The sequence below is a fragment of the Festucalex cinctus genome, chromosome 2 (genome assembly GCF_051991245.1).
Source record: "Festucalex cinctus isolate MCC-2025b chromosome 2, RoL_Fcin_1.0, whole genome shotgun sequence".
In the NCBI taxonomy this organism is placed as follows: Eukaryota; Metazoa; Chordata; class Actinopteri; order Syngnathiformes; family Syngnathidae; genus Festucalex; species Festucalex cinctus.
In genome coordinates, this window is record NC_135412.1 from 560,818 (window position 1) to 583,254 (window position 22,437).

General features: G+C 39.5%; 1 protein-coding gene and 1 long non-coding RNA gene across 3 annotated transcripts; one reads left to right on the forward strand and one right to left on the reverse strand.

Moving 5' to 3' along the window:
• Positions 1 to 89: 89 nt before the first annotated feature.
• On the reverse strand, positions 90 to 9,947 carry pex10 (peroxisomal biogenesis factor 10). Of its 2 annotated transcripts, none has more exons than XM_077511930.1 (6): positions 9,845 to 9,947; positions 3,847 to 3,927; positions 2,426 to 2,838; positions 2,082 to 2,254; positions 1,073 to 1,208; positions 90 to 533 (listed from the first exon to the last, which is right to left on the reverse strand). In XM_077511930.1, the coding sequence occupies exons 1-6, from the start codon at positions 9,885 to 9,887 to the stop codon at positions 465 to 467; spliced, it is 915 nt and encodes a 304-aa protein (XP_077368056.1). In that variant the 5' UTR covers positions 9,888 to 9,947; the 3' UTR covers positions 90 to 464. The 2 variants fall into 2 exon arrangements, with proteins under 2 accessions (XP_077368056.1, XP_077368055.1); XM_077511929.1 differs by lacking the exon at positions 9,845 to 9,947 and adding an exon at positions 4,624 to 4,916.
• LOC144013289 (uncharacterized) lies at positions 9,522 to 12,085 on the forward strand. The gene is made up of 3 exons (XR_013282199.1): positions 9,522 to 9,965; positions 11,169 to 11,493; positions 11,984 to 12,085. It is a non-coding gene; the product is annotated as an uncharacterized LOC144013289 (long non-coding RNA).
• Positions 12,086 to 22,437: the final 10,352 nt, after the last annotated feature.

Consider the following 22,437-nt stretch of genomic DNA (forward strand, 5'->3'; position numbering starts at 1 on the left):
TGCTTGTTCACCGAGTGCTGTAAATAAAGCGTAACACACTTTGTGCACACGCCATGATTAGCTGCATTCAAAAATAGCAATTTGTCACGTTATCGTTCACTCTTTACATTTTTAATTTTCATTCCAACAGCTGTTTCTTCCTGTTACAGCATATTTTATAGGTCACTTACTGTATTCATTCAATAATGACAAATCAGTGGATTGTTCAACGTAATAAACTGAACAGTTATTTCAGTATTACTGACTGATGCAATCAAAATGGAATTCCAACATCTTTTCATGAAAAAGGCACATTGGTCATTTCAAGCATCTTGACACCTGCATAGTTGGAGACAATATTATTATTGATCCCTTTAAATGATCCTTTTTTTTGGTGGACATCCTTGCAAGTGCAAATGTTTGAACAAATTATCCCCCCCAAAAAGAGAGAGATAAACGAGTCCACCGGCACTTGTATGCGTCTTCTAGCTGTAGTTCCTCAGGTACACGAGTCGGTGAGGTTGGAACTTCTCACGGCACAGGGGGCACTCGGCCTGTATCAAGTCATGCACATACGCAAAGCAACGATTACAAGGAAAAATACGTAAACGTAACTGTGTTGAGTACTTTTATCAGACTCACAACACTGACAAATCAGAGTATGAAGTACAAACATGCTGCTTACGGTACATGTATTAATTCAATTCAATTAATTCATTTATGAATGCAAACTACAGAAATGTACCTTCTCTTATGGAACACCCCTAACTGACAGCATTCCTAAACGTTCTACCTACATTGAAAATTTAAACTATACTTCCTTGAAACCGATTTATGCTTGTAGAGCTTCGGTGCCATCTTAATCAAAATAGAATGATGAGGTGAATTATTCAGTGAATAGCTGAATTTTTCAACGGAAAGCTGACGATAGGTTCCAGAGAAACAACCCATGAATAAGTGAAGTAACACCACGAGTGGTTTAACCCTTGATGGAGTTGAACACACTCCAGAGACTTCAATATTAACACGGCAAATATTCTAAAGCCAATGTTGCATGAAATCCCTTGAAGTGATTTGAACGATGGAGCCCTACCTTGGTGTTGCACCACTCTGTGATACACTCCCAGCAGAAGAGATGTCCGCAGGGGGTGGAAGTTGGATGTCTGCGCTCCTCCAAGCAGAGGATGCAGCGGGTGGGCGACGACCTTGACTTCTGGGTTTGCTGTGGACTGAAAAAGTCAAACAGCTCGTTTTTATCGAGGCCAGTGGCAACCTTAAAAGGGCGAGTCAACAAATCTAATTCTAATATGCTCTATGTGTCCTCACTAGTCTAAATATGGCATTGTGATTAATATTGCGTGAGTGGAATATGAGTTAAGCAGCAAAATCCACCCATTTTTATCTATCTCAGGAGGCGGCCATTTTGCCAGTTGCACCAGGGATCAGGAAACGACCAATCACGGCTCAACTTACGAATGTCACATGAACAAACCAAGCAAAGGTGAGCCTTGATTGTTTACAGCAGGGCTGCGCAATATATCGGAAAAATATTGATATCGCGATATTGGCCAATGTGATATGCGTATGCGTAAAGACATGCAATGAGTTTGATATGGAATTTGATGCTTTTATCGGAATTTGACCAGTCAGACTGTCAGGTTTACCTGTTTGGCATTTATTAAACATGGCAAAAAAGGAGAGAAGACACTCAGTTCGAGGAGAGGAACTGACTGACAATTCACTATTGCACTCTCTGAAAAAATCCCCACCTCACCCTCTCTTTTTATTTGGTTTCCACGCCCCTCGTTCCATGGGTGTTCCAACCCTAATAATGCAAATGCAAAACATAGTTGGAACACTCAACGAAAATGTGCACTGCCATCCAATAGTTGAACATAATCGAGAGGTCGTTACAATTAATTAAGAATTAAGAGTTGGATCATTTCGCCGCATTAAAAAAAATGCAATTCTTGCATTAGATAACAAAAATGTCATTTCTTTAAGTGCTGTTAAATATTGCAATAATATTTATATCGCTATATTCAGCAACTATATCGCATGTCGTGCAGCCCTAGTTTGCAGGCCGTCTTTTATCAGCGCACCTGCCGGTGAGGTTCCTGTCGATCTTCCACTCGTGTTTGGCTCTCTGCCTCTGTCTGAAGTTGTTGAGCTGCAGACACACTGTGGTGAGCAGCTGGATGAGGGAGACGGCTCCCAGCAGCCTGTAGCTGCTCCTGATGGTCTCGTCATCACGACGAGGCCCCGAAACACGCAGCTGCACGTGCAAATTGTTAATTGTGAAAATTAGGCAACAACTTTCGGAGCGACTTTAGTGTGTCACTAATAATGTATACTGTAGCTTCAAAGTGAGAAACACCTTTGTGAAAGACTTGCATTAGAATATTCTGGATATTATTCAACAAAATGATCACTTAAAATAACTTGCATAGCTGATTGCAGACGTCCTCTTGGAGAGTTGGTAGAAAATGCCGCTGACGTAAAAGAGAGCCACGTGGAATCTGTGCAGGAGGGTCAGCGTCTGCTGGAGGGCAAACACGGCTGGCAAACACTTTTTTCGTTGGGGCTCTGACAACAGTCCCACCGCCCTCCTTATGCATCTCCTCAGCCACAGTTGCAGGCTCCACGGCCCCGACGCCGCCCGCCGACGTCTCACGCCGCGGCTCGGCTCCTGTGCGCCTTGGAGCTCGTTCTCCAAACAGACCAGGAGCTTGTCCACGAAGTAGGGCAGGAACGTATGGCCGAAAACAAAAAGGCCTCGTCTGGCTGGGGAGGGGACGCGTCTTTTACTGGGGTCAACTTGGATGATGTTGACGTACTCCTCACCCAAGGTCTGGTAACCTGACAAGGATGGTAACTGATGAATTAAGGCTGGGTCATCTGACCATACAATCGAATTTTTTTCCCCACAAAAATTGGAATGTTGATTTTAATCGATACTATTCCCCCCTTTCGCTTATTGAAAAAGCGACATTATTTTAAAATCAGTTTTGCATTTGTTTTTGTTTTCGATCTGCGATTGGCTGGCAACCGGTCCAGGGTGTCCCCCGCCTACTGCCCAGAGCCAGCTGAGATAGGCTCCAGCAACCCCCCCGTGACCCTTGTGAGGAATAAGCGGTCAAGAAAATGAATGGATGGATGGATTTGTTTTCGAATGCAGGATTTGCTTTATTTGTCCTCACGTCTTCAGCTCTCTCATGGTCTATAATTATGCAATTTTGAAGCACATATATCGGGTCCAAAATTCCATCCACATTGTTAAATCAGCGCTTTGCAACATATCAATGGACAGTATGTCATGGCAATGTTCAGCAGGATTGACTCCATGATTCCCTTCCACTGGGCACCTTTCTTTTGAAAAAATGACTCTGCTAAAGTTGTTTGTTTCTTAATTAATGTCACTAGCCACTTCTTCCAGAACAAAAAAAGAAATAAATTGCTAGAGGCGTCCGGAAGGTCGCTAAATATAGTTTGTGTATCATTTGTTCTTTCAATTTTCATTGTCAATCAAAAAAACAAAAAGGTAAGATTTTTCATATTTCAGTTTTAGGGTACAGGATCGTCGAACACAGACACCAAATTTGATTTGAATATTTAACCGACTGGTTTAGATGTAAAAATAAAATAGAATAAACAATTCTCAAGAACAGAACCACAGCAAAGTGTAATCATAACCACAATTCTGAAAATGTATTTTTGCTTTCAATGAGAAATATTAAAAAAAAAAAAAAAAAAAAGCTTACTGTATAACGTGTGCACTCATTTTGTCGAGCACTGCACATGCATGACACAAAAATGAGCACAGCAGACACATTACAGAGTCATTTCACCTTTGTTTGGTCCGCCTACCTAGAAGTGTAGTTAAACCAAAGTAGGCGATGTCTGAAAGTAGCTCAACTTCTTTCCTCCAGTCCAGCCAACTTTTGGATCCTATAGGGGAAAAAAAAAATTCAATTAATTGATAATGAAAGCTCGAACTGAATATAGTGATATAGAAGTGCACACCCATGCTCAAAAAATGTCACGTTGCAAAAGTTCAGAACTTCAGATGTTCTAGTAGGCATTTATTTGCAGTTTTTTTTCCCTTTCTTCATTTTTTGTTTGGCTGTCTATCAGGAGCCTGAAGGTTTTGTGCTAACTTGTGGTGAGGACGGAGCAGTGTTGTGTTTGTGGCAAACATACAGTTATCTAATTATGACTAAAAAGTTCAACAACCTCAATAATAATAATAATAATAATAATAATTTTGTTTTCTTCAATTGATTTGTACAAGTTACAAACGTTTTGAATGTATTTATCTTGGGCTCTTTTTTTTTTTTTGTCCCCCGCTACTTAACACGCTTTCCTGAAACGTTTTTGAAAAAAGCCAATAACGTTTTAAAGTATAAAGTTTACCGTGACTGGCAACGCGCCACGTAGCGAAACACAAACTTACTGGACTGACATTGCCCACAGCTGGAATAAGGAGCCAGTTCATCTGGAAGACAGTTCACGGCAGGCTACTATAGCAGCAGAGTTGCCGGTCACGGCAAAATAACAGCGGACTGACTAAAGCCCGAGATGCGTTTAACTGGGTCAACCTTCGAAAGTTAGCGCAACATATGTGAGCATTTGAAATGAACTCACCGGCAAGCGTTTGAAAGGCTTCATTTGCGTTGTTTTTAAGTAAAGTTTGATAATACTCGTCCTTCTGACCGGCTCGAATTAGCTGAGACTGGTTGGCAGGAGCGAGAGGCATCGTCAGTTACATCGGACGGATTCGACTGCACAAGTCTTCGTGGGAAAACGTGATTGTATTAGTACAGCTAAAATCTTTATGGGACTTTATGTATTTTCACGCAATTGCTTTTCTAATCAGGCGCTGCTGCTGCTGCTGCTCCGCCACCATGACGCTGAAGACCGGAAACGCACCGGAAGTGGACGATATGTAAACAAACACCAGACTGGAGACGGTAAAAAATGACGGTGCGATTTGTTACAGCGCCGTTTACTGGTTATCCTTGATATTGCACCCACAAATGTTATCCTTCAGTTAAGTTGCATCTACTGTAGTGTAAAACACAATATTTGTCTATCCTTACTATGGTATTTAATGCCATTTATAAGAGATTTTGTCATGACGAAGCTCCTGGTGACAAAAGCTGAAGCGAAGCTTCTTGGCACTACAGTGGTAACAAATAAACAACGCCTTCAGTCATTTGACAAATAAAAGGCGTTGTGAGTAGACCAAACTATAAATGCTTTGAATGAGTGATTGTCTTCTTGTGGGATAGTAGTGAGATGTCGTCTTCTCAGCCGAAAAGAAAATGCAACCCTGCAAATTCCCCCATTGTGAAAGCTCTAAACTACACTTCCCTAACACTAATCCAGGCGTTTTCCAAATTTATGCCTCAGAGGGCCACATACAGAAAAATGGAAGGATGCAAGGATGCCCCTTTGACATAATTCCACTTTATTTTAACAAACTCACTAAAACCAATCATGTTTTGTTTGTATGTAGCCTACAGTATACAATATTAGAGCTCTTATTACAAGTACTGTAGTTATATAGCTCTTTTGCTAAAATGTTACGTCACAGCTTTTGTTTTTTTAGAATGTATATTTATTTTTTCCAAGAATGAGGAAAATAGTTCATTTGTTTTCTGGTATGTAAATTAGTTTCACATCTTTAAATTAGACCACTACTCATCTAAAAAAAATTTTTTTTTAACTTCCTTATGTTAAATGTTTGTTGAATAATGTTCCAAGATTGTTAGTTTGTAACCTATTTTCATGTATTTTTCTTTCTCTGAATGTTTACTGTTGATGCTCATGTGTTGTCTTTCCTTGTGTAAAGCACATTGAGTTGCCTTGTGTATGAAATGTGCTATACAAATCAACTTGCCTTGCCTTAGGTGAGACTACACGTAGGCTCTTAAGAACATTTATTGAAATTTACATAGAAACATGAACGCACCCTGGCTATAAGTTGTCACTGATAATTTTGCCTGTACAATACAGCACGTAGCTATAAATATTTTAATCTTTGCCCATTGAAAAAAAAACAACAACTTTTATCCATGTAATCATATTTATTTCAAAAGGTTCTTTCTACTTGACTACGATCTTGTTATGTGATCTGAGTATCATGTGTCTTTTTACAATGTGCCACAAGAATCTCTCCCACCAGTGAAAGTAGGTTAAGAACCTTCATTCATTCATTCCATTCATTCATTCATTCATTCCTAAAAGGCTCTTCTATGATGGGACTGAAAAGTCGCTCAACCAGTTCCTTTGTCTCCTCTTGTATTGGTCCCTGAGCCAGCAAGGTGTTTAGTATCTGCCAAATAATGCATCCCACTAGAAGTGCACTCGTGTGCCTTAGTTGTATCTATGCACATGTTCAGGACTCCTAATAACCCTTGGACACTAGTCTGCTCCCCATCCTGCTTACCAGGAAGTTGAACTTTGCTTTCATGTGTGAAGGGAGGAGCTGGATCGAGTGTATAGTCTCCACTTGGCCTTACATGCGAGCAACGCACAAGTGGTTTGTTTCACGTAAAAGGTGGATGGCGTGGGTGGGACGTGTGCTGCTTGGAACCAAACCAACAGGTAAGATTTCAACTGGCTGCACAATAGTTTAGACACAACGCTAATTTTGTGCTGGACTACAAAACATCCACTTCAGATGTCTATTGATGTGTGAGTGGATTGTTGCTTTCAAAACCACATTCACTAAATCTGCTTGGCAGATCTGATGACAATTGCAGATAAAAATTGCATTGCATGATTTATGCTTTTAGTGCTGTGCTCTACTTCGGCTTTATCAGCCTTGTGTGACTTGGTGAGATCATTTTCAAGCTTGAATTGTCATGAAATTGCTCTTCTACTATTTTCCATGTTTTTCCCTGTACATACACTTTCTAGTGACGTGAATATTTGACAGATTTATACTAGGGGTGTGCCAAAAAATCGATTCATAAAAGAATCGAGATTCTCATTTATTAATCAAATCGAAATTAATATCCAAAAATCGATTTTATTTAAATTAGAAATGAAGAAGAAGGGGGAAAGGCAGTTGTAGCCCACATGCTGTTTTTGTGGAAAAAGGCACTAACAAAATTAATAAATGTAAAAAAAAAAAAAAAAAAAAAAAAAGACACTTTAATGTCTCTATTTGTCATTTTGTCTTGCAAAGCAGACTGGAGTCGATCATGACAATGTTGTGCATATCTGTAAATTGAAGCAGAAATCATTTGTCAAGTAAATCATTTTTGAATCGAAAATCGATTCTGAATCGAATTGCGAAACAGTCAGATTCCCAGCCCTAATTTATACTCTACGATTACACTTTTTCCTCGAATAGTGACCTCTACTCTTAAAGGATTAAGGTACATCACATGCTTGATTAAGTTAATGACCCCCAACCTTTTACTCTTCTGGAAAAAAAAAAAGAAAAAAAAAAAGCAGGATTTGTCACTGGGTAGCTGTGATGACCAAAATCTTTCCCATGACTGATACGACCATGCATCGCGGTCGTATGTGGTCGTATACGGTTGCTTACACAGTAGATAAGGCTTATGCAAATCGGAAGTTTATAGTAGAGTTGAAAGAAAAGTGTGGAAGATTCAAGAGGCAATTGTGCACACTGAACATAAAATCTAAGATGCACTGTGTGTTTTAATTTAACTCAGCCCAAATGCAATGCTAGGTAAGAAATGTGTGTTGTTGTTGTTTTTCATTTTACCATAGTGTTTATTAAATATTGCACACAAATAATACACATTTTTAAAAAACAAACCTAATAAAAATTCAACTAAAACTATCCATCCATCCAACCATTTTCTGAACCGCTTACTCCTCACAAGGGTCACGGGGGGGTGCTGGAGCCTATCTCAGCTGGCTTTGGGCAGTAGGCGGGGCACACCCTGAACTGGTTGCCGGCCAATCACAGGGCACACAGAGACGAACCAACTAAAACTAGGCATTTTTTAAATAACTAAAACTAATAAAAACTAACACCCTGAAAACTAATTACAATTAACTAAATTAAAAACAAAAAACAAAAAAAAAAGTGGGAAAAAAAAACTTAGCAAGAAGTAGGGCAGAATGTTAATTGGAGTGAGAGCAAAGTAGACAAAGCTCCAAAGATTGAGAGGTGCAGAATAATTGTTGAGTGGGGCGGGGTTGAAGAGACAATGTTTTGTTTGTTTTTCCACATTACATGTAAATCCTGCAAATAACTTTTTACAACTCAAATGCTAACGGATGACACTTTATGCAATTGATGTTGCCCCTGTTTGTCAATGCTCAATTGTTTGTGTTGCACTTACATTTTTGTTTTTGGAAATGCATCATACATTTAGTGTGTGTGTGTTTTTTACAGGAAGAAAAAACAAACAAAAAAACAGTGTTGGTCAAGTCAAGTTTACTTACGTAATGTGTCTCAAAGCGCTTCACAAGCCCACAATTGACACATTTTAGTGATATCCGCTGATGGAAATCTCCAAACCGGGCAAAGAAAAAAACTCAAAATGACAACAAACATTTGCGCACAGATGGGGGAAATCCCATTTCCAAGATGACCACGTGACAATGGATGCCAAGTGGGCAAAACGGTTCAAACATAATGTGTTGTTCGGACAATGCAAGAGGGCATTTAACCAGATGAATGACCGCAGGAAGATGCTTAATTGGCCCATCTCGGATCTTGTCCTGGTCATTTGGTGGAGAATCCAGACAGACACAGATTGAGTCATTATCATCGACAGCATCGACTGTCTGGGATTCCGAATGAATGAATGAATGAATGAATGAATGAATGAAGACAACTTTGGCAAATCATTTGTTGAGTCACTCAAAGTCAGCTGGGAAAGGCAGCGTAACCTTCCTTTAAACCAGGGGTGGCCAAACTTTTTCCTCTGAGGGCCACATAAAGGTCAGCTAGCCTGCTGGATATGAATCGATGAATGAAGTCGATATGAATACTGGATTATGCGCGGGCATGGTGATGTGATGAGCGCAGGGTTTCCGTACTATATGTAAATCTGTGAATGAGCAGCGCTCGCCGGAACTGCTTTTGAGGATTAAAAACAAAAACAAACAAAAAAACAAAAAAACTTCTCCTCTCCCTGTCACCCTTTTTGCTCACGAGCGCCTCTAGCATCTGCCTAATCTGCCTCATGGTAGGAGCTCCACCGGACATAACCCTATCTAAACATTCTACTTGTGAGTACAACTACAGGAAAGAAACAATGATTAATAATACGTATTGTAATGCGTGGAGGCTGATTTTGCCATGGACGGCGAAACGGGACAGCAACGCAAAAAAAGGGAGAGTAACTTACGTGAACAATATTTATTTTAAACAAAAAAAAAAAACAAACCCATTCATCGCCAAAACGGCAAAAAGAAAAACTAGTAACACACAAAGAAAAGAAAGCGCCACCTTGTGGTGCGGTGCCACACTGCCGATTGTTACAATATGTAAACCTTGAAATGTCTGCGGCTCAATCTTTGGACACACCTATGATGATATCACATCACCACACTAATTGTTGACACCTCCAGATGTGGCAACATCACTAAAATTGTCTCCAGTCCGCCATCGATGACGCAATCAGACAAAGCAGCTGTTTTGTGCTGTGATTAGCGAGCGTGAGGCTAGCAAACAGAAGGGATAGCGGCCATTGGAAATGTCATGTCTCAAAACACCAGTTCACAACATACCATTTTCCAGAGGTGTGTTTGAGGGGAACGAGGACGTGCCCTGACCTGCAGCTTCGAATATCTGCCGACCAACCTCTGACGACAAACGACAACTCTCAACATGCCCACCGCATCAAGCAATCAAGCGAGCAAACCCCACCTGCGTCAGACGCACACGTTCGTTGTGTGGACTTGGCGAGCATGCTGGCGGATCTCACGAAGTCGACTGAAGCTTTCCGGCAGCCGAGCTGACCTTTTGACGAGACACATCGCGGCGGAAGGTAATTAGGAGCGGGAAAGCCGCTTTGTCATGCTGTGGTTGAGCCACAGCAACTTTTGGTCCAGCATGCGAATATCTTTTCAAACTTAACTTCTTCTTTCAACTTTTTCCACACATAAATACTCTTCTATTCTCAAAATTGTACAATTTCATTTTTTATACACTTATCAGTCTCGGTCCATGCATCACATTTCATCAAAGGTTTGGCTAAATGTGTTTTTAGCTTAATCCTGCTAAATCAGTAAGCTAATAATGTTACTCAAAACATAGAACGATCCTTTAAGTCACAGTTGACAAACTCAATAAAGAAATGCAACAAAACAAAAACCTAACTCGTCCGTAAACAAACACAGTGCAGCAGGTGAGTCTTTGGCCAGTGACTGTCATGACGAGCAACATGCTTTTATGCTTTTCACGCCAAACTTACCCTAAATGCGAACGCAAATATTTGTACATTGTGAGGGAAAAAAATAAATAAAAAAAAGCCCTCTCCGTGGATCTTCACGAAACAAAAATGCCTTTGTTTTGTGTTTTTATTGCAAAATACTTCACACTGTTCTACTTCCTGTATTTCCTAAAAATAATACAATATAATTGTTTCACTCTCCTAGAAATAAAAGGTTTCAGATATTGATGTGTCATTTCATGTTTAAGCAGTTTTTGTCAACAAAAATTGCAAGTGACTGACCACCCCTCTCAAATGTTTTCTAATTGCATATTTTCAAAGTTTAAAAATATAATTTTACCACTAAATGTTATCCCAAAACACTTAAATATAATTTCAAACTCTTCTCACAACTTTACCCTGAAATGTCATAAATATCAAACATGTTTTTGAAAAAAACAAAACAAAAAAACAACCCGGTAGTTTCTATGGATTCTCCGTTATTTTTGATCAAATTGGGCTAAATTTAGCTTCAGCCCAAAATATCCAATTTGAGAACATTTGACATGTATCACGTCAACATACATTTTCCTATTCAAAGGAAATTCAGCAAAAACGTGACGTGATCACCGTGTAGCTGAGATGAGGTTTGTACTGTGTACTCTGCACGCATGGTGAACCAAACAAATTATTTTTTTTCACATAGCAACTCCAGTTGAAAAGCAACCACTGTGATTATTCATCTGATACTATTTATTTTTGTTAACTGACTTTTCTTATGCGCTCCGTTTTTTGTGCTTTACTCTGTTTTTGTTGCAGGCGACCGGCGCCGTTTGATATCCTGAAGCAATTAACAGACCAACGTGTCCATTCTGGTTGCAAGAACTTTTCCGAGGCTTGCGCCGCATTGACCATTAATACCACGGTGGAACGACAAAGAAGTCCATTTTTTGTTCCCATGTTTGTTGAATTTTCATGAACTTTCTTTGAATGGAGCCTGGAGGAAGTCGAACTGCTGCGGTGAAGGAAGCACCAAACGTGTCGCGAAGATCAAGGACGACCATGACCACGGATGGCGACTCCATCCCGAGCATGGCCGGCGTCCCCTTCAGGCACTTCCTGTCAGCCAACGTCATCAATGTTGGTAAGTGTTGACCTCCTTCTTCCGAGCTGCTCGCTGATGTTTTCATGAATGAAGCGCACCAGCGTTCATGAGGGTTCCGATGTTTAAATGTCTGATGTGTCATGTGGGGAGACAACAATGTTCAAATAATGTCTGCTGGAAACCAAACACTGCCTTTCTATTTTCCAACAATTTTAAATAACTTGGCTTGTATTGTTAGAAACTGGATTGTGATGTAAACGTGGAATGGTCTCGAGAAGTTGCTAGAGTGGAAAGTTAATTGTTCTTAGATATATTGACTTGGTAAACAAAGTAGATCGGGTTAAGTATCCACAACATCGCCAAAAATACTGGCAGCTTTTTTTTGTTTTTGGATCACAAGTAATATTACTTTAATTCAGAATAACAAACTGTGAATGGATTGTGATGATCTTTGAAGTAGTACCTAGGGGTTATAATTATGTAAATCCGTTAATAATATTGCTCTTTGTTCTTAATTTGCATGTGGCAGAGAAGTTGGATTCGGGCTGTACAGTGGATATAAAAAGTCTGGACGCTTGGGGTGTGCAAAAAAAAAATAAAAAATCGATTCTCATAAGTATCACAATTCTCATTTAGTATGATTCAGAATCAATTTTAAATGTCCCCAAATCGACTTTATTTAAATTATTTATTTTATAGTGTCTTGCCCTAGTTTGTGTGTGCCTTTACGGGAAATGCTGTTCATGTTGTACCCGATTTGGCCACTCAGGGGCAGTGTGGTTCTGATACACATTTGTAGCCACATTAGAGAGTAGAAGGAAAAAGTCATGATCAAGTTATGCCGATAAAAGTCGTTTTTTATGCAGCATAGGAAGAGCATATGCTGGTGATATAATGTTACGATGCTTATCTGTATACATTCCTGAAGCGTTTTGTATGAATGGCCGTTCTTTTGAGTGATAAGATAAAAGTGCCGCGGGTAGCGTGCTAATTAGCATTTGTCTGACTGGAGCAGATCATGACGATTCTTTGCTCATCTATAAATTGGAGCAGAAATCATTGTCAATCAAATGTTTTTCATCGAAAATCGATTCTGAACCGAATCGAAGACCCAAAAATCGGATCATGAAAATTCCCACCCCTACTAGGATCATACCAAGATTAATTAAAATGTTTCTACCATGAATGTGACTTAGAATAATAATAATAATAATAATTTTACTATTTTTTTTTTAAATTATTTAAGCTTTTGTTATCTTAGAAAGGGAATCGAGAACAGATTCTCATTTTTGCGGCGTCAACCTGGCAGATGCATCATTCTGTACAGTATCCCTCACTTTTTTAAGAAAATTTGTTTTTCTTAGAAGTCATATTAATAGTGGAAAAAGTTTTGAAATGGTTCTTTTTTTTCCATTTAAGCAGGAGTGTCTGTACTTATTATGTCAAATGCATGCGCGGGGCAAAGAGGGCATGTTTTTGTTGTTGCCATTGGTTACGCCCTGGGGTGCCGTCAGGGGTAGAAAAGTGATGATGATTCAAAGGGCCTATGACTGGCAGGGGCCCAATAAAATCGTATTTTCAATTTGTGGCATTAAAGTTGTTGTGCCAAAGCAAATTTTTTATTTATTTCTTTTTTCTGGCGACAACGACATCTCCAGCCAATGCCTCTGGCTTGGACGTTCACTATTTATATATTTAATCCCGCTTCTACGACAGCTCAGCTGTGCTAGAATACTGTGGAAATAAATAGGAACAAAATTCTCTGCTGGCATGAATGTATTCTGTGCATATTCCCCCCCGCTGGCCCATTCTACTACATCAACTGAAAGAAGAAAGAATTCTATCCAAATGTATTGTCTTATATATAATTACATCAAAGCAGCCAAACCTGTTCTAATCTTTCTTTCTGTTTATCATCTCAGGAAAATGAAGCAATTCGAGTATTTAAATGTAAGGATTTTAATTTGTGAAATTTTCTTTCTACACCAAGAACTCGAGTTCTGATTGAATTGCTCTTCTCTTTGCTGTGCATAGTGTGAAGTTTCGTGTCCTCAGGTTGGTTCATGTTTTATTCTTGGATTTGTTTGCTTAAAAACCTCAAATCATCTTGACGTGCTGTCTTGCCTAGCTCAGCGCTTCTCAAACTTGGTCCTCGGGGGGCCCACTAACTATCCAGCCTGTTTTCTTTTCCGTGTCTCCCAATTCCAACGCAGGTGAGCATCGTTATCAGGCATCGCAGGAGCTTGCTGATGTATTGGAATCGCCTGTGTTGGCAATAGGGCGACATGGAAAAGAAAAGAGGCTGCATAGTGGGCCCCCCGAGGGCCAGGTTGACAAATACTGGTTTAGCTTTTAGGAGACAGAGCTAATGATTTGTTGTGGCGGTGTAGAGGGGAATATACACAGGGGACATATATCAAATTAAATCTACAGGGAATATAAAGTATGGATACATGTCCTGTACTGTTTGTTTGTTTGTTTGTTTGTTTGTTTGTTTGTTTTTTACATAGGCAACTGCTTATTGCAATTACACTTCAACTTCACTTCACTTTGAATTAAATCAATAAGATGCAGTTGAGCTTTTCTCCATTCAGGTAATCTCTGTTGATTGGGATCTTTATGTCTACAAGCGCGTACGTTATTTAGAGGAAAGATGAGCTGCTTAGTCAAAAGTTATGTTACGTTCGGTTTGGGCCAACAATTGATGTACTTGGCCTGCAAATGCTTCGCAATAGCTGCAATTTTGGAACTTGTTGGTGTGTGTCATCACAGATGGATAACGGAGCGCTAGTATGAGTCATAAAGTGGTTCCGATTTCTGCACAAATGAGACATTTAGCATTTTTGTTTACTGTCTTTAACACATTGATTTGCCAGACCAGCAAAAATGAATCATTTGACGTCTTTTCCGTCAATGGCAGTGAATGAGTTAAACATGCTATTGAATTAGGTTTATAGTTTCTAGCTAAGTAAACACTTTTCAACAAATTATTGGCATTTAAGGTAAGGGAAGAACTGTGATTGACTGCAGTTCAATTGTACTGGATGGATGGATAGATAGTTAGTTAGTTAGTAGGGCTGGGCGATATGGCCAGAAAAGAAAATCTCGATTTTTGCAGTCATTCAGGACGATTACGATTTTAATCGATTTTAACTTAATACATCCAACAAACGTTTATTTAAAGGTTTCATTTATTCAAAAATAATTCCTGTGCAAAATGTTCAGACACCAGTAATGTATTCTGATTCTTTAACATATACTTAACATTCATAGTTTGTGCTTAAATGCCACAATTAAGTAGTTGGTAGCTATTGTAAACAAACTCGATTTCACGATTTCACAAATTTTCAACGATTCGATTTTTTTGAAATGACGATGTATCTAATTAATTCGATTTATTGCCCAGTAGAGGTGGGAATCTTGGGGCACCTCACGATTCGATTGCGATTACGATTCAGAGGCTACGATTCGATTATAAAACGATTATTGATTTCCCCCCAGGCAGCAGAAAAAAAACAATGTATTTTGGTGCTTTTAATGTTTCGTACATTAGTTACAAAAATAGTACAAAAGTCCTCTCAGGCCTAAATAAACTACTATTTCAGTATCAAGTTAACAGTTCAAAACAGTAAATAAAATACTCAAGTCCTCATTCTGTAACAACAGCTTTTAAGTATATTCAGTCTTCAACAGAATAAAACATAGCATTGAGCAAAAATATATTATTTTTATCCACTCAAAAGTGCACTGAGATATAAATGAAAGACAATGTGAACTACTACTTCAATACAAATGCCAAAAAAAAAAAAAAAAGTGCTTTCCTGCTTTTTAAGTTGTGTAAAGATGAACATGTAAACATTAAAGTTTCTCAGAGGTACAAAAAAAAAAGAAAAAAACCCTCAAGTGCTTTTCTGCTTTTTAACTTGTGTAAACATGAACGTGTAAACATTAAAGGGATCGTTCGGCTTTTTTAACATGAATCTCAATTTGATCCTCACCTCCCGTGTGTGCGATCAGTACTGACTTCTTTCTGACAGCGTTCGGTGACACGCGTTCATGTTCGACGTTGGACGAGAGGAAAATAGTCCAGCAAGCTGGCTGGGGTCTCGGAAATAAAGCCTTTTTCTTCTAAAAACTATTTGTTTTCAAAAGCGTGATACATTTCCACCACAATACTCTTTTCTGAATAAAGTCAGACGCCATTACCGCCAGCCACTACTTTTCTGTTCGTTCGTTCGTATCACTGCGCGGCGCCCTGTAGAACGCTAACCGACGCACTGCAGCCAGCTAGCTGATACTTCCGCCTCAAGTTGTTTGCCTTTTCGGAGCAGGTCTGATCTGACGAAGAGGTGGGTTGGTCAGCTCAGCCATGCTTGTTGTTGTTTTGAATGTCGAGGCGTGAGTTGTGGATGTGTAATCTCGGTCCGTCCCATTAAGCGTCCCGAAGACCGCGCGCGCTACTGCGTTTCAGTTCCGCGTACTTTCCGCTCCGGTCCACTTTTAGTTTCGGTTCCCTTGGCATATTTATATAATCGGAATTTGGACTTTTGTGAATCGTTCTCGATTGTTCCACGGCCGAATTGTGAATAATCTAAGAGTCGGAAATTTTGCACACCTCTATTGCCCAGCCCTAATAGATAGATCGATCGATAGCAGTATTCCCTTTTTGCTGGTGACCCATTTCATAGGCTCGAGACAACCTCTGCAAAAATAAGCAGGCCGACTTGTAACTGTCGAGGTGTTTTCGGCTTTTCAACTCCCAATGCTCATTTGCACATGAACTATTTTAAACAGAATTTTGATTCACATACAGCTTGCATGCAAGCGAGGTCTTGCTTGAGGATTGTTTCACAGCAACAAGGTTCAAAGTTCACGTTTGTGTTGAGAGGATTAACTGTTTAGATTGACCAATTGCGGCTGGATTTACATTTGAATTGGCTTTTGATTATAGTGGTTGCGAAGTAAATGGAACTTAACTTGAGAGCAAAATCAATATACTGTATGCCTCATACTTTTACATTCATTTATGTTTGTTTTGAAAAGTATGCATCGGATTGCAGACAACAGATGGCTGGTCGGGAGTATATCTGGCGCTTACAGTTGCTTTGGCTTTTGTAGGACACCTTGTAATGCACAAAAAAAAAAGCAAACAAATTCAGCTTCAGCGCACCAAACAGGTAGGGACTGCTAAAACCCATTTGAGACTTCATCAAGTCGAAAAATGAGGCTAACGCTCCAAATGTAGCAACCAGGACACATGCTGATGAAGTTAAATGTGTCGTGAAGGTTGAATGAATAAATGAATAAAGCCCCAAAATGTTCCAATTTCATCTCAGCAGCAGGCTGATGCTGCCTTGAAATGCAATCGAAGCCATCTGCTCAGTCCCGCGGTGTTGAAAGAGCCGTCAGTCAAACTACAACATCTGTTCATTTACGTGGATAATACAAACATTAGCGTAACTCGAGACCACAGTAATATTTGGCCCAACCAGAACAGAAAGAGAAGTACAGTATTGGATTGGACTGGGTCGAATTCCCTCCAAACTCACCACTTTTTGTTCATTTGGATTTACTTATTTAAAATATTCTTACGTTGGTAACAATTATCTGGCTGATGATTATTTGATCTCGGAAGTTATGTTTTTATTGCTAATCTGTAATATTTGTGAACCATAAAGAGAATCAAAATATGATGTAGTTTGAAAATAAACAATGATAAGAATAGATAATAATAATGATGATGATGATGATCACATTCACATCCACATTTATAAAAAGCGTGTTACCAAACCATCTTACAAGCTGAAGTGCACAAAACAGGTGCCGCAATTTGAAACATTTATTTCATGTGGATGGGTACAAGCACATTATGAGTTTTTTCTTACTGTCTAACCGGTTAACACCATTATTTCCACTCATAATTTCATTTGGCTCAAAGAGAACAAAGTACTACATTCTGGACATGCGTGTTTATTGTTGTAGCTATTATTTTAGAGATATTCTTACAACCAGAGGGGGGCAGCACAATGCTTTTCTTTCAATATAAGCAAGCAGCCTGGCACAGAGTATTATGACCCTCAGTGCAGAGTTCATCAGCTTTTTATTCTGCCATTCCTTTTTTTTTTTTTTTTTTTAATTCTACCATCCTGTAGAGGTAACACACCACATTTATAGGTTTGTAATCTATATTATATTCATTCTAAAAAGGGCGAACGAGAGGAAGAATAAAAATATTCCCTTTTTTTTTTGGATCAAACTGATTTGACCTGTGACTGTAAATGCTCTTAGTTGAACACAATCCAATCTCGGATGTTGATCAAGATTTGGGACCAATTTATTCCCCAACTGGAAATAATGGAAATGAAAGTAATCTGCCCCAGGCTCAACCAAACGCAAGTAAACAAACTGCTTTCCAAATACAGTTTCTCAAAGGTTACTAAATGCGCATCTCTGGAATAACTGATAGAGACTATTGCAACATTATGAGTGAATGGCAACAAATTTTCATTCAGATGCAGCAAAGGAATTGACGAGTTATTTGCCATAACTATGATGACACCAGCACAGCTAGCAACATTGGCCAACCTTAATTTAATTTAAAATCCTCTTATTTGTTTCTTAACTTGCAGTAATATTTTCTTTTTTTCTCCCCAGAGATCTTAGATGAGTATTTTTGTTTTTGGCCAGATACACACACACAGATGGAGAAAATATTTGGCTCAGTTGGGCATCGGAAGGGAGGCACAGTAGAAAAATACGTATGACAAAAACCAAACACGAGGTACTGTTGCTGAATGGATGCAATGGCCAAGCTTTTATGCTGCAGGGAGGTGAGCACGTGACAGGAGGAGGCGCAAAAGGAGAATCTTCGACTCCACTCAGCCAAGACGCCGGAATGACAAGCAGGGCAAACGTATAACAAGCGGGGATGGGGAAAACACAAGAGAAACATTGATTTATTTAGGGTTTTGTACAGTTTTAGTCCACCCATTTGTTTTCTTAACCACTTGCTCATCACAAGGGTCACGGGGGTGCTGGAGCCTATCTCAGCTGGCTTCGGGCAGTAGGCGGGGGACACCTTGAACTGGTTGCCAGCCAATCGCAGGGCACACAGAGACCAACAACCATTAACATGCATAAGAACACCTACAGACAATTTGGAGTGCCATGCATGTTTTTGGAATGTGGGAGGAGACTGGAGTACCCGGAGAAGACCCATGCAAGCACAGGGAGAAAACATGCAAACTCCACCCAGTAAGGCCGGAGACTGGAACATGCTAACCAGTCAGCCACCGTGCCGCCTACAGTTAGAGTATAAAAATAAATCCCTTGCTAATAATAACGATAATAATTTATCAGGGCTGTATGAAATTTTGAATTGAATTGGGAATGAAAGTGAAATAGTTTGTTATGATGGTAGAACAGAACAATTCTGCCTCAATGACAAAACTGTTCAATGATTACTACTAAAACGTTTCATCGTATTACTTTGAACTCCACATGTATATTTAACTTTCCAACATACGTATGTGTTTAATTCAAGTGTATTTTGGTGGCAGGAATACACATTTTTACATTTGAGAAATAATAGAATACAATAGTATGGTGATGCTTGTCATGTTTTCTTCTCTTCTCTTTGTACAAGTCGTCTTGTACCAAAAAAGTCATTTCCATAAACCTTTGATGCTTGCTAACGAAGGCTCATGAGAAAATTCCTAATTTGACCACTAATGATTTACTGTTTTTATGCACAATTTGCAAAGGCTAGTTTGTTTACCCGGAGTATAATTTGGTACAAACTTTCAAGTCACAGTTGAGTTCACATTGTGTACAGTAAAGGCGTGGGGAGAAGAAAAAAAAAACCCATACCGGTACTTTTCATGATCTGTTGTTTATATGAGAATAATAATTGATTTCATTACATTTTCAAAGAGTCGTTAAAACTGCGACATAACATGCGCCTTGTGCCGAAATGAAAATCAGCATCCGCCGACGTTTGCGCCGTGGCACAGATGCAAAGTACAGTCTGCAAAATAGAGCACTTTGGATTTTCCTCGTTGGATAACACTCAAAAGTATGATAGTAATTAAGTGTACTGTCATGTACAAAGTATGACTGATGACAATGAAGCTGCACGAGTTTCACGAGTGAAATTGCATCGCGAGTGTTGTCTGCTGATTGGCTTTGATGGGTCATCTGTCCGGAATGACAACCCATCGGTATCGATGATGCATGGATGTGTCTTTGACATGAAAAATCACATTGGAATGTCTCAAATATTTTTTGGGCATAATCATTACTAAATGGCACAGATTATGTGAAATATTTTAGAAAACATGGACAACAGAATTAATTACATTTCAGCTCAAAATTAAATGGTTGGTAGAAAACATTCAGCTGTAATTTAATCATATTTTTGTCCAAAAATATTGGCGTAAAAGTGAAAATGTTTGGGCTGTATGTGGATTCATTAAAATATAACATTATGTTCCGTGTGTGTGTGTACACATGAAGTTGTGCTCGTATTCTTCCTGCCCGTGAGGATGGTCTCCTTACATTGACACTCATTATCAGCGATATCCGAGGCAATTAGCACCAATGGCGCCTTCCATCTTGCTATGGCTCCAGTGCTACCATCTGCCAGCCGCCACGTGCAAGAGCCTAATGAATAATAATAATATAGCATAGAGCGCTAATGCAAAAATATCCTTATGTGCATAATGTGGAGCGATTCTTGGGGTGGCGAGTTTTGTGCTAAACTGAGGCGATACGATACGGCGGGTTAATGATGACGATATGCAATATTAAAGAGCATCTGGAAGATGCTGATCTAGCCGACATACAACAGCAAATGCTCCAGGGATTTTTTTTTTAAGGTTTTGTTTTTTCGTATATTAGAGGAGAAATGAGGGTAGTGGACTATTAGTGTAATGTATGGATTCATTTGATGATTTGTAAAGCAGTTGTTATTAGGGACCAAATTTAAACCAACCAAACTAAACTTCAGTGTACGTGTAGAATATAGATCAGGAAAGTAAACAAAACATGCACTCGCATTTGCGACTGACTGGCATACTGGTCTGGGGTAGATCCTGCCTCTTGTCCAAATTCAGATGGAGGATGCTCCATCTTAACCGTGAGCCAGAACAGGAGAACCCAAGATACTTTGGTTTACATGAGCTTCAAGAGCAGTAACAAATAAGTATAAGCAGGTGGCGCTGTGGTGAGAAAACTGTCTACTTGTCTTCCTTAAAGCCCCAGTGTGTATTTTTTAGCACCATCTAGTGGTGAACTGATTATTCATTCAGGCTACAAGCTAGCCAGCTAACTTTTACTTTACCAGCTATTTTCGACGTGTTGCTCGGTTAACCATCCTCAAAGGTCTAAAACGTATGTTGTGGCCTTCCTGGAAGAAGGACCTCAATTTAAGAACCACTCGTTGTGATAGCTAACATAGCTAGCATTGCTAAAAAACAAAGACACTGCCACCTAGCATGGGCACACAAAACTCACACAAACTCCACATAGTATTATAACGGTTAGCTATGTTTCCGGTAATATCACACCGGTCTGTTGAGAGTTTTATTCAGCTATGTAAGTAGTTTCATGACTGTTGTCTCACCTTTCACGAAGTGATCACTGCAGATACGAGCGTTGTCCAACTTTACTCCTCCGGGTTTCAGACGAAGGGTTTTAATCCAGGTCTGCCGTCTTCTTTCGGTATTTTTTTTTTCTTTTTCATTTTTAATTCACCTTTATGGGTTCCGACCGCGAAAGTAGCTTTTATTTTTTCTCTTGGCTACAACCAGTTGGTACAGCCATAAACAGCACAAAACTTCGGCATTTTTTCAGCTCTTTCCTACGGGGAAATTACTTCCTGTAACCTCGCCCCCCCCCCACCCCCCCTTTATTTTTTTAAATTTTTTTTATATATATGCTTTTATTAACACAGCTTTACATTTAAGAATACTCTTACCGACTTCCTGTCTCCCATCTGGGGTCGGGTGCTTGTCGTGACGTCACATGAAACCCACCTATAGTGACATCTAGTGGTCATTTATTATACACTGGGGGCGTTTCAGGCACTCGAGAAGCTTAGCAAAGGCTCAAAAATGTACTGTAACATAACATCAACATTGTTATCCATCCTTGCACCCTTAATATGGGGATTTGTCAGAACCCTTTAGAATGATGGTATATTATTTTAGATGTCAGGCACTTCTCCGCCAACAAATGTTGCGTTGTAAAAATGGAGTTGTTAAACGGAAACTTACTTGAGGAAGATGACCAGCGTTAAAAGAGAAATGCGGAGGGAGGAAAGCCCATGAAATATGAAAGGAAAGAAAGACGGTAGGAAAGTGAGGGAGAGGTCTCTGCATGGCTTTGGGGGGGATGTGCAGCATCTGCAAGTGGAGCAGAGAAAGCCAATTGTCCTCAGCTGCACCATTGCTTTTATGAGAGCCGAGCTGCAGCAGGAGACAACAAGCCTGATTCCTAATGGAGTGTGTGCGCACGTGTGTGGATGGTTGAGCACGCGCGCGCGCAAACACAGACTACATTTAATCGCAGCTTGCATGTTTGAGGAGCTGCTTAGTCGTAAAAGATGAAGCAAGACGCCATCATAGCAACCGTTTTTCATAGTTCATAGCCAGACTATTAATAGATTTTATTAGCCGCATCTTTATTATATTCTGACAAGAGGGTGCATAGCAATTATCTTATGGTAAAGTTGTATAATTTCAACATGAAATGCATACAAGATTGTGATGGCAACGTGTTACCAAATAAGCTCATATTGATTATGGATATCTGGAGAATTGTGATCGTTTGTGTTGTGTGTGTGTGTGTGATCGCCAGTACATCACATGGTTGTAAGAGTAGTTTTCAAAATTGGTAAAAATTGCAAGAAGTTGCGTCATAGATGACATTTGCTCATGTTCCAAATGCAACCGTGACCTGTGTTGTGCACACACCAAATTGCTA

Coding starts and splice junctions, on each gene's coding strand:
- pex10 (XM_077511929.1), bottom strand. CDS start 4,735: ATGCCTCTCGCTCCTGCCAACCAGTCTCAGCTAATTCGAGCCGGTCAG. Junction 3,928..4,623: donor AGCCTTTCAAACGCTTGCCG/GTGAGTTCATTT, acceptor TTTCCCCTATAG/GATCCAAAAGTTGGCTGGAC. Junction 1,209..2,081: donor GACAGGAACCTCACCGGCAG/GTGCGCTGATAA, acceptor TGACTTTTTCAG/TCCACAGCAAACCCAGAAGT.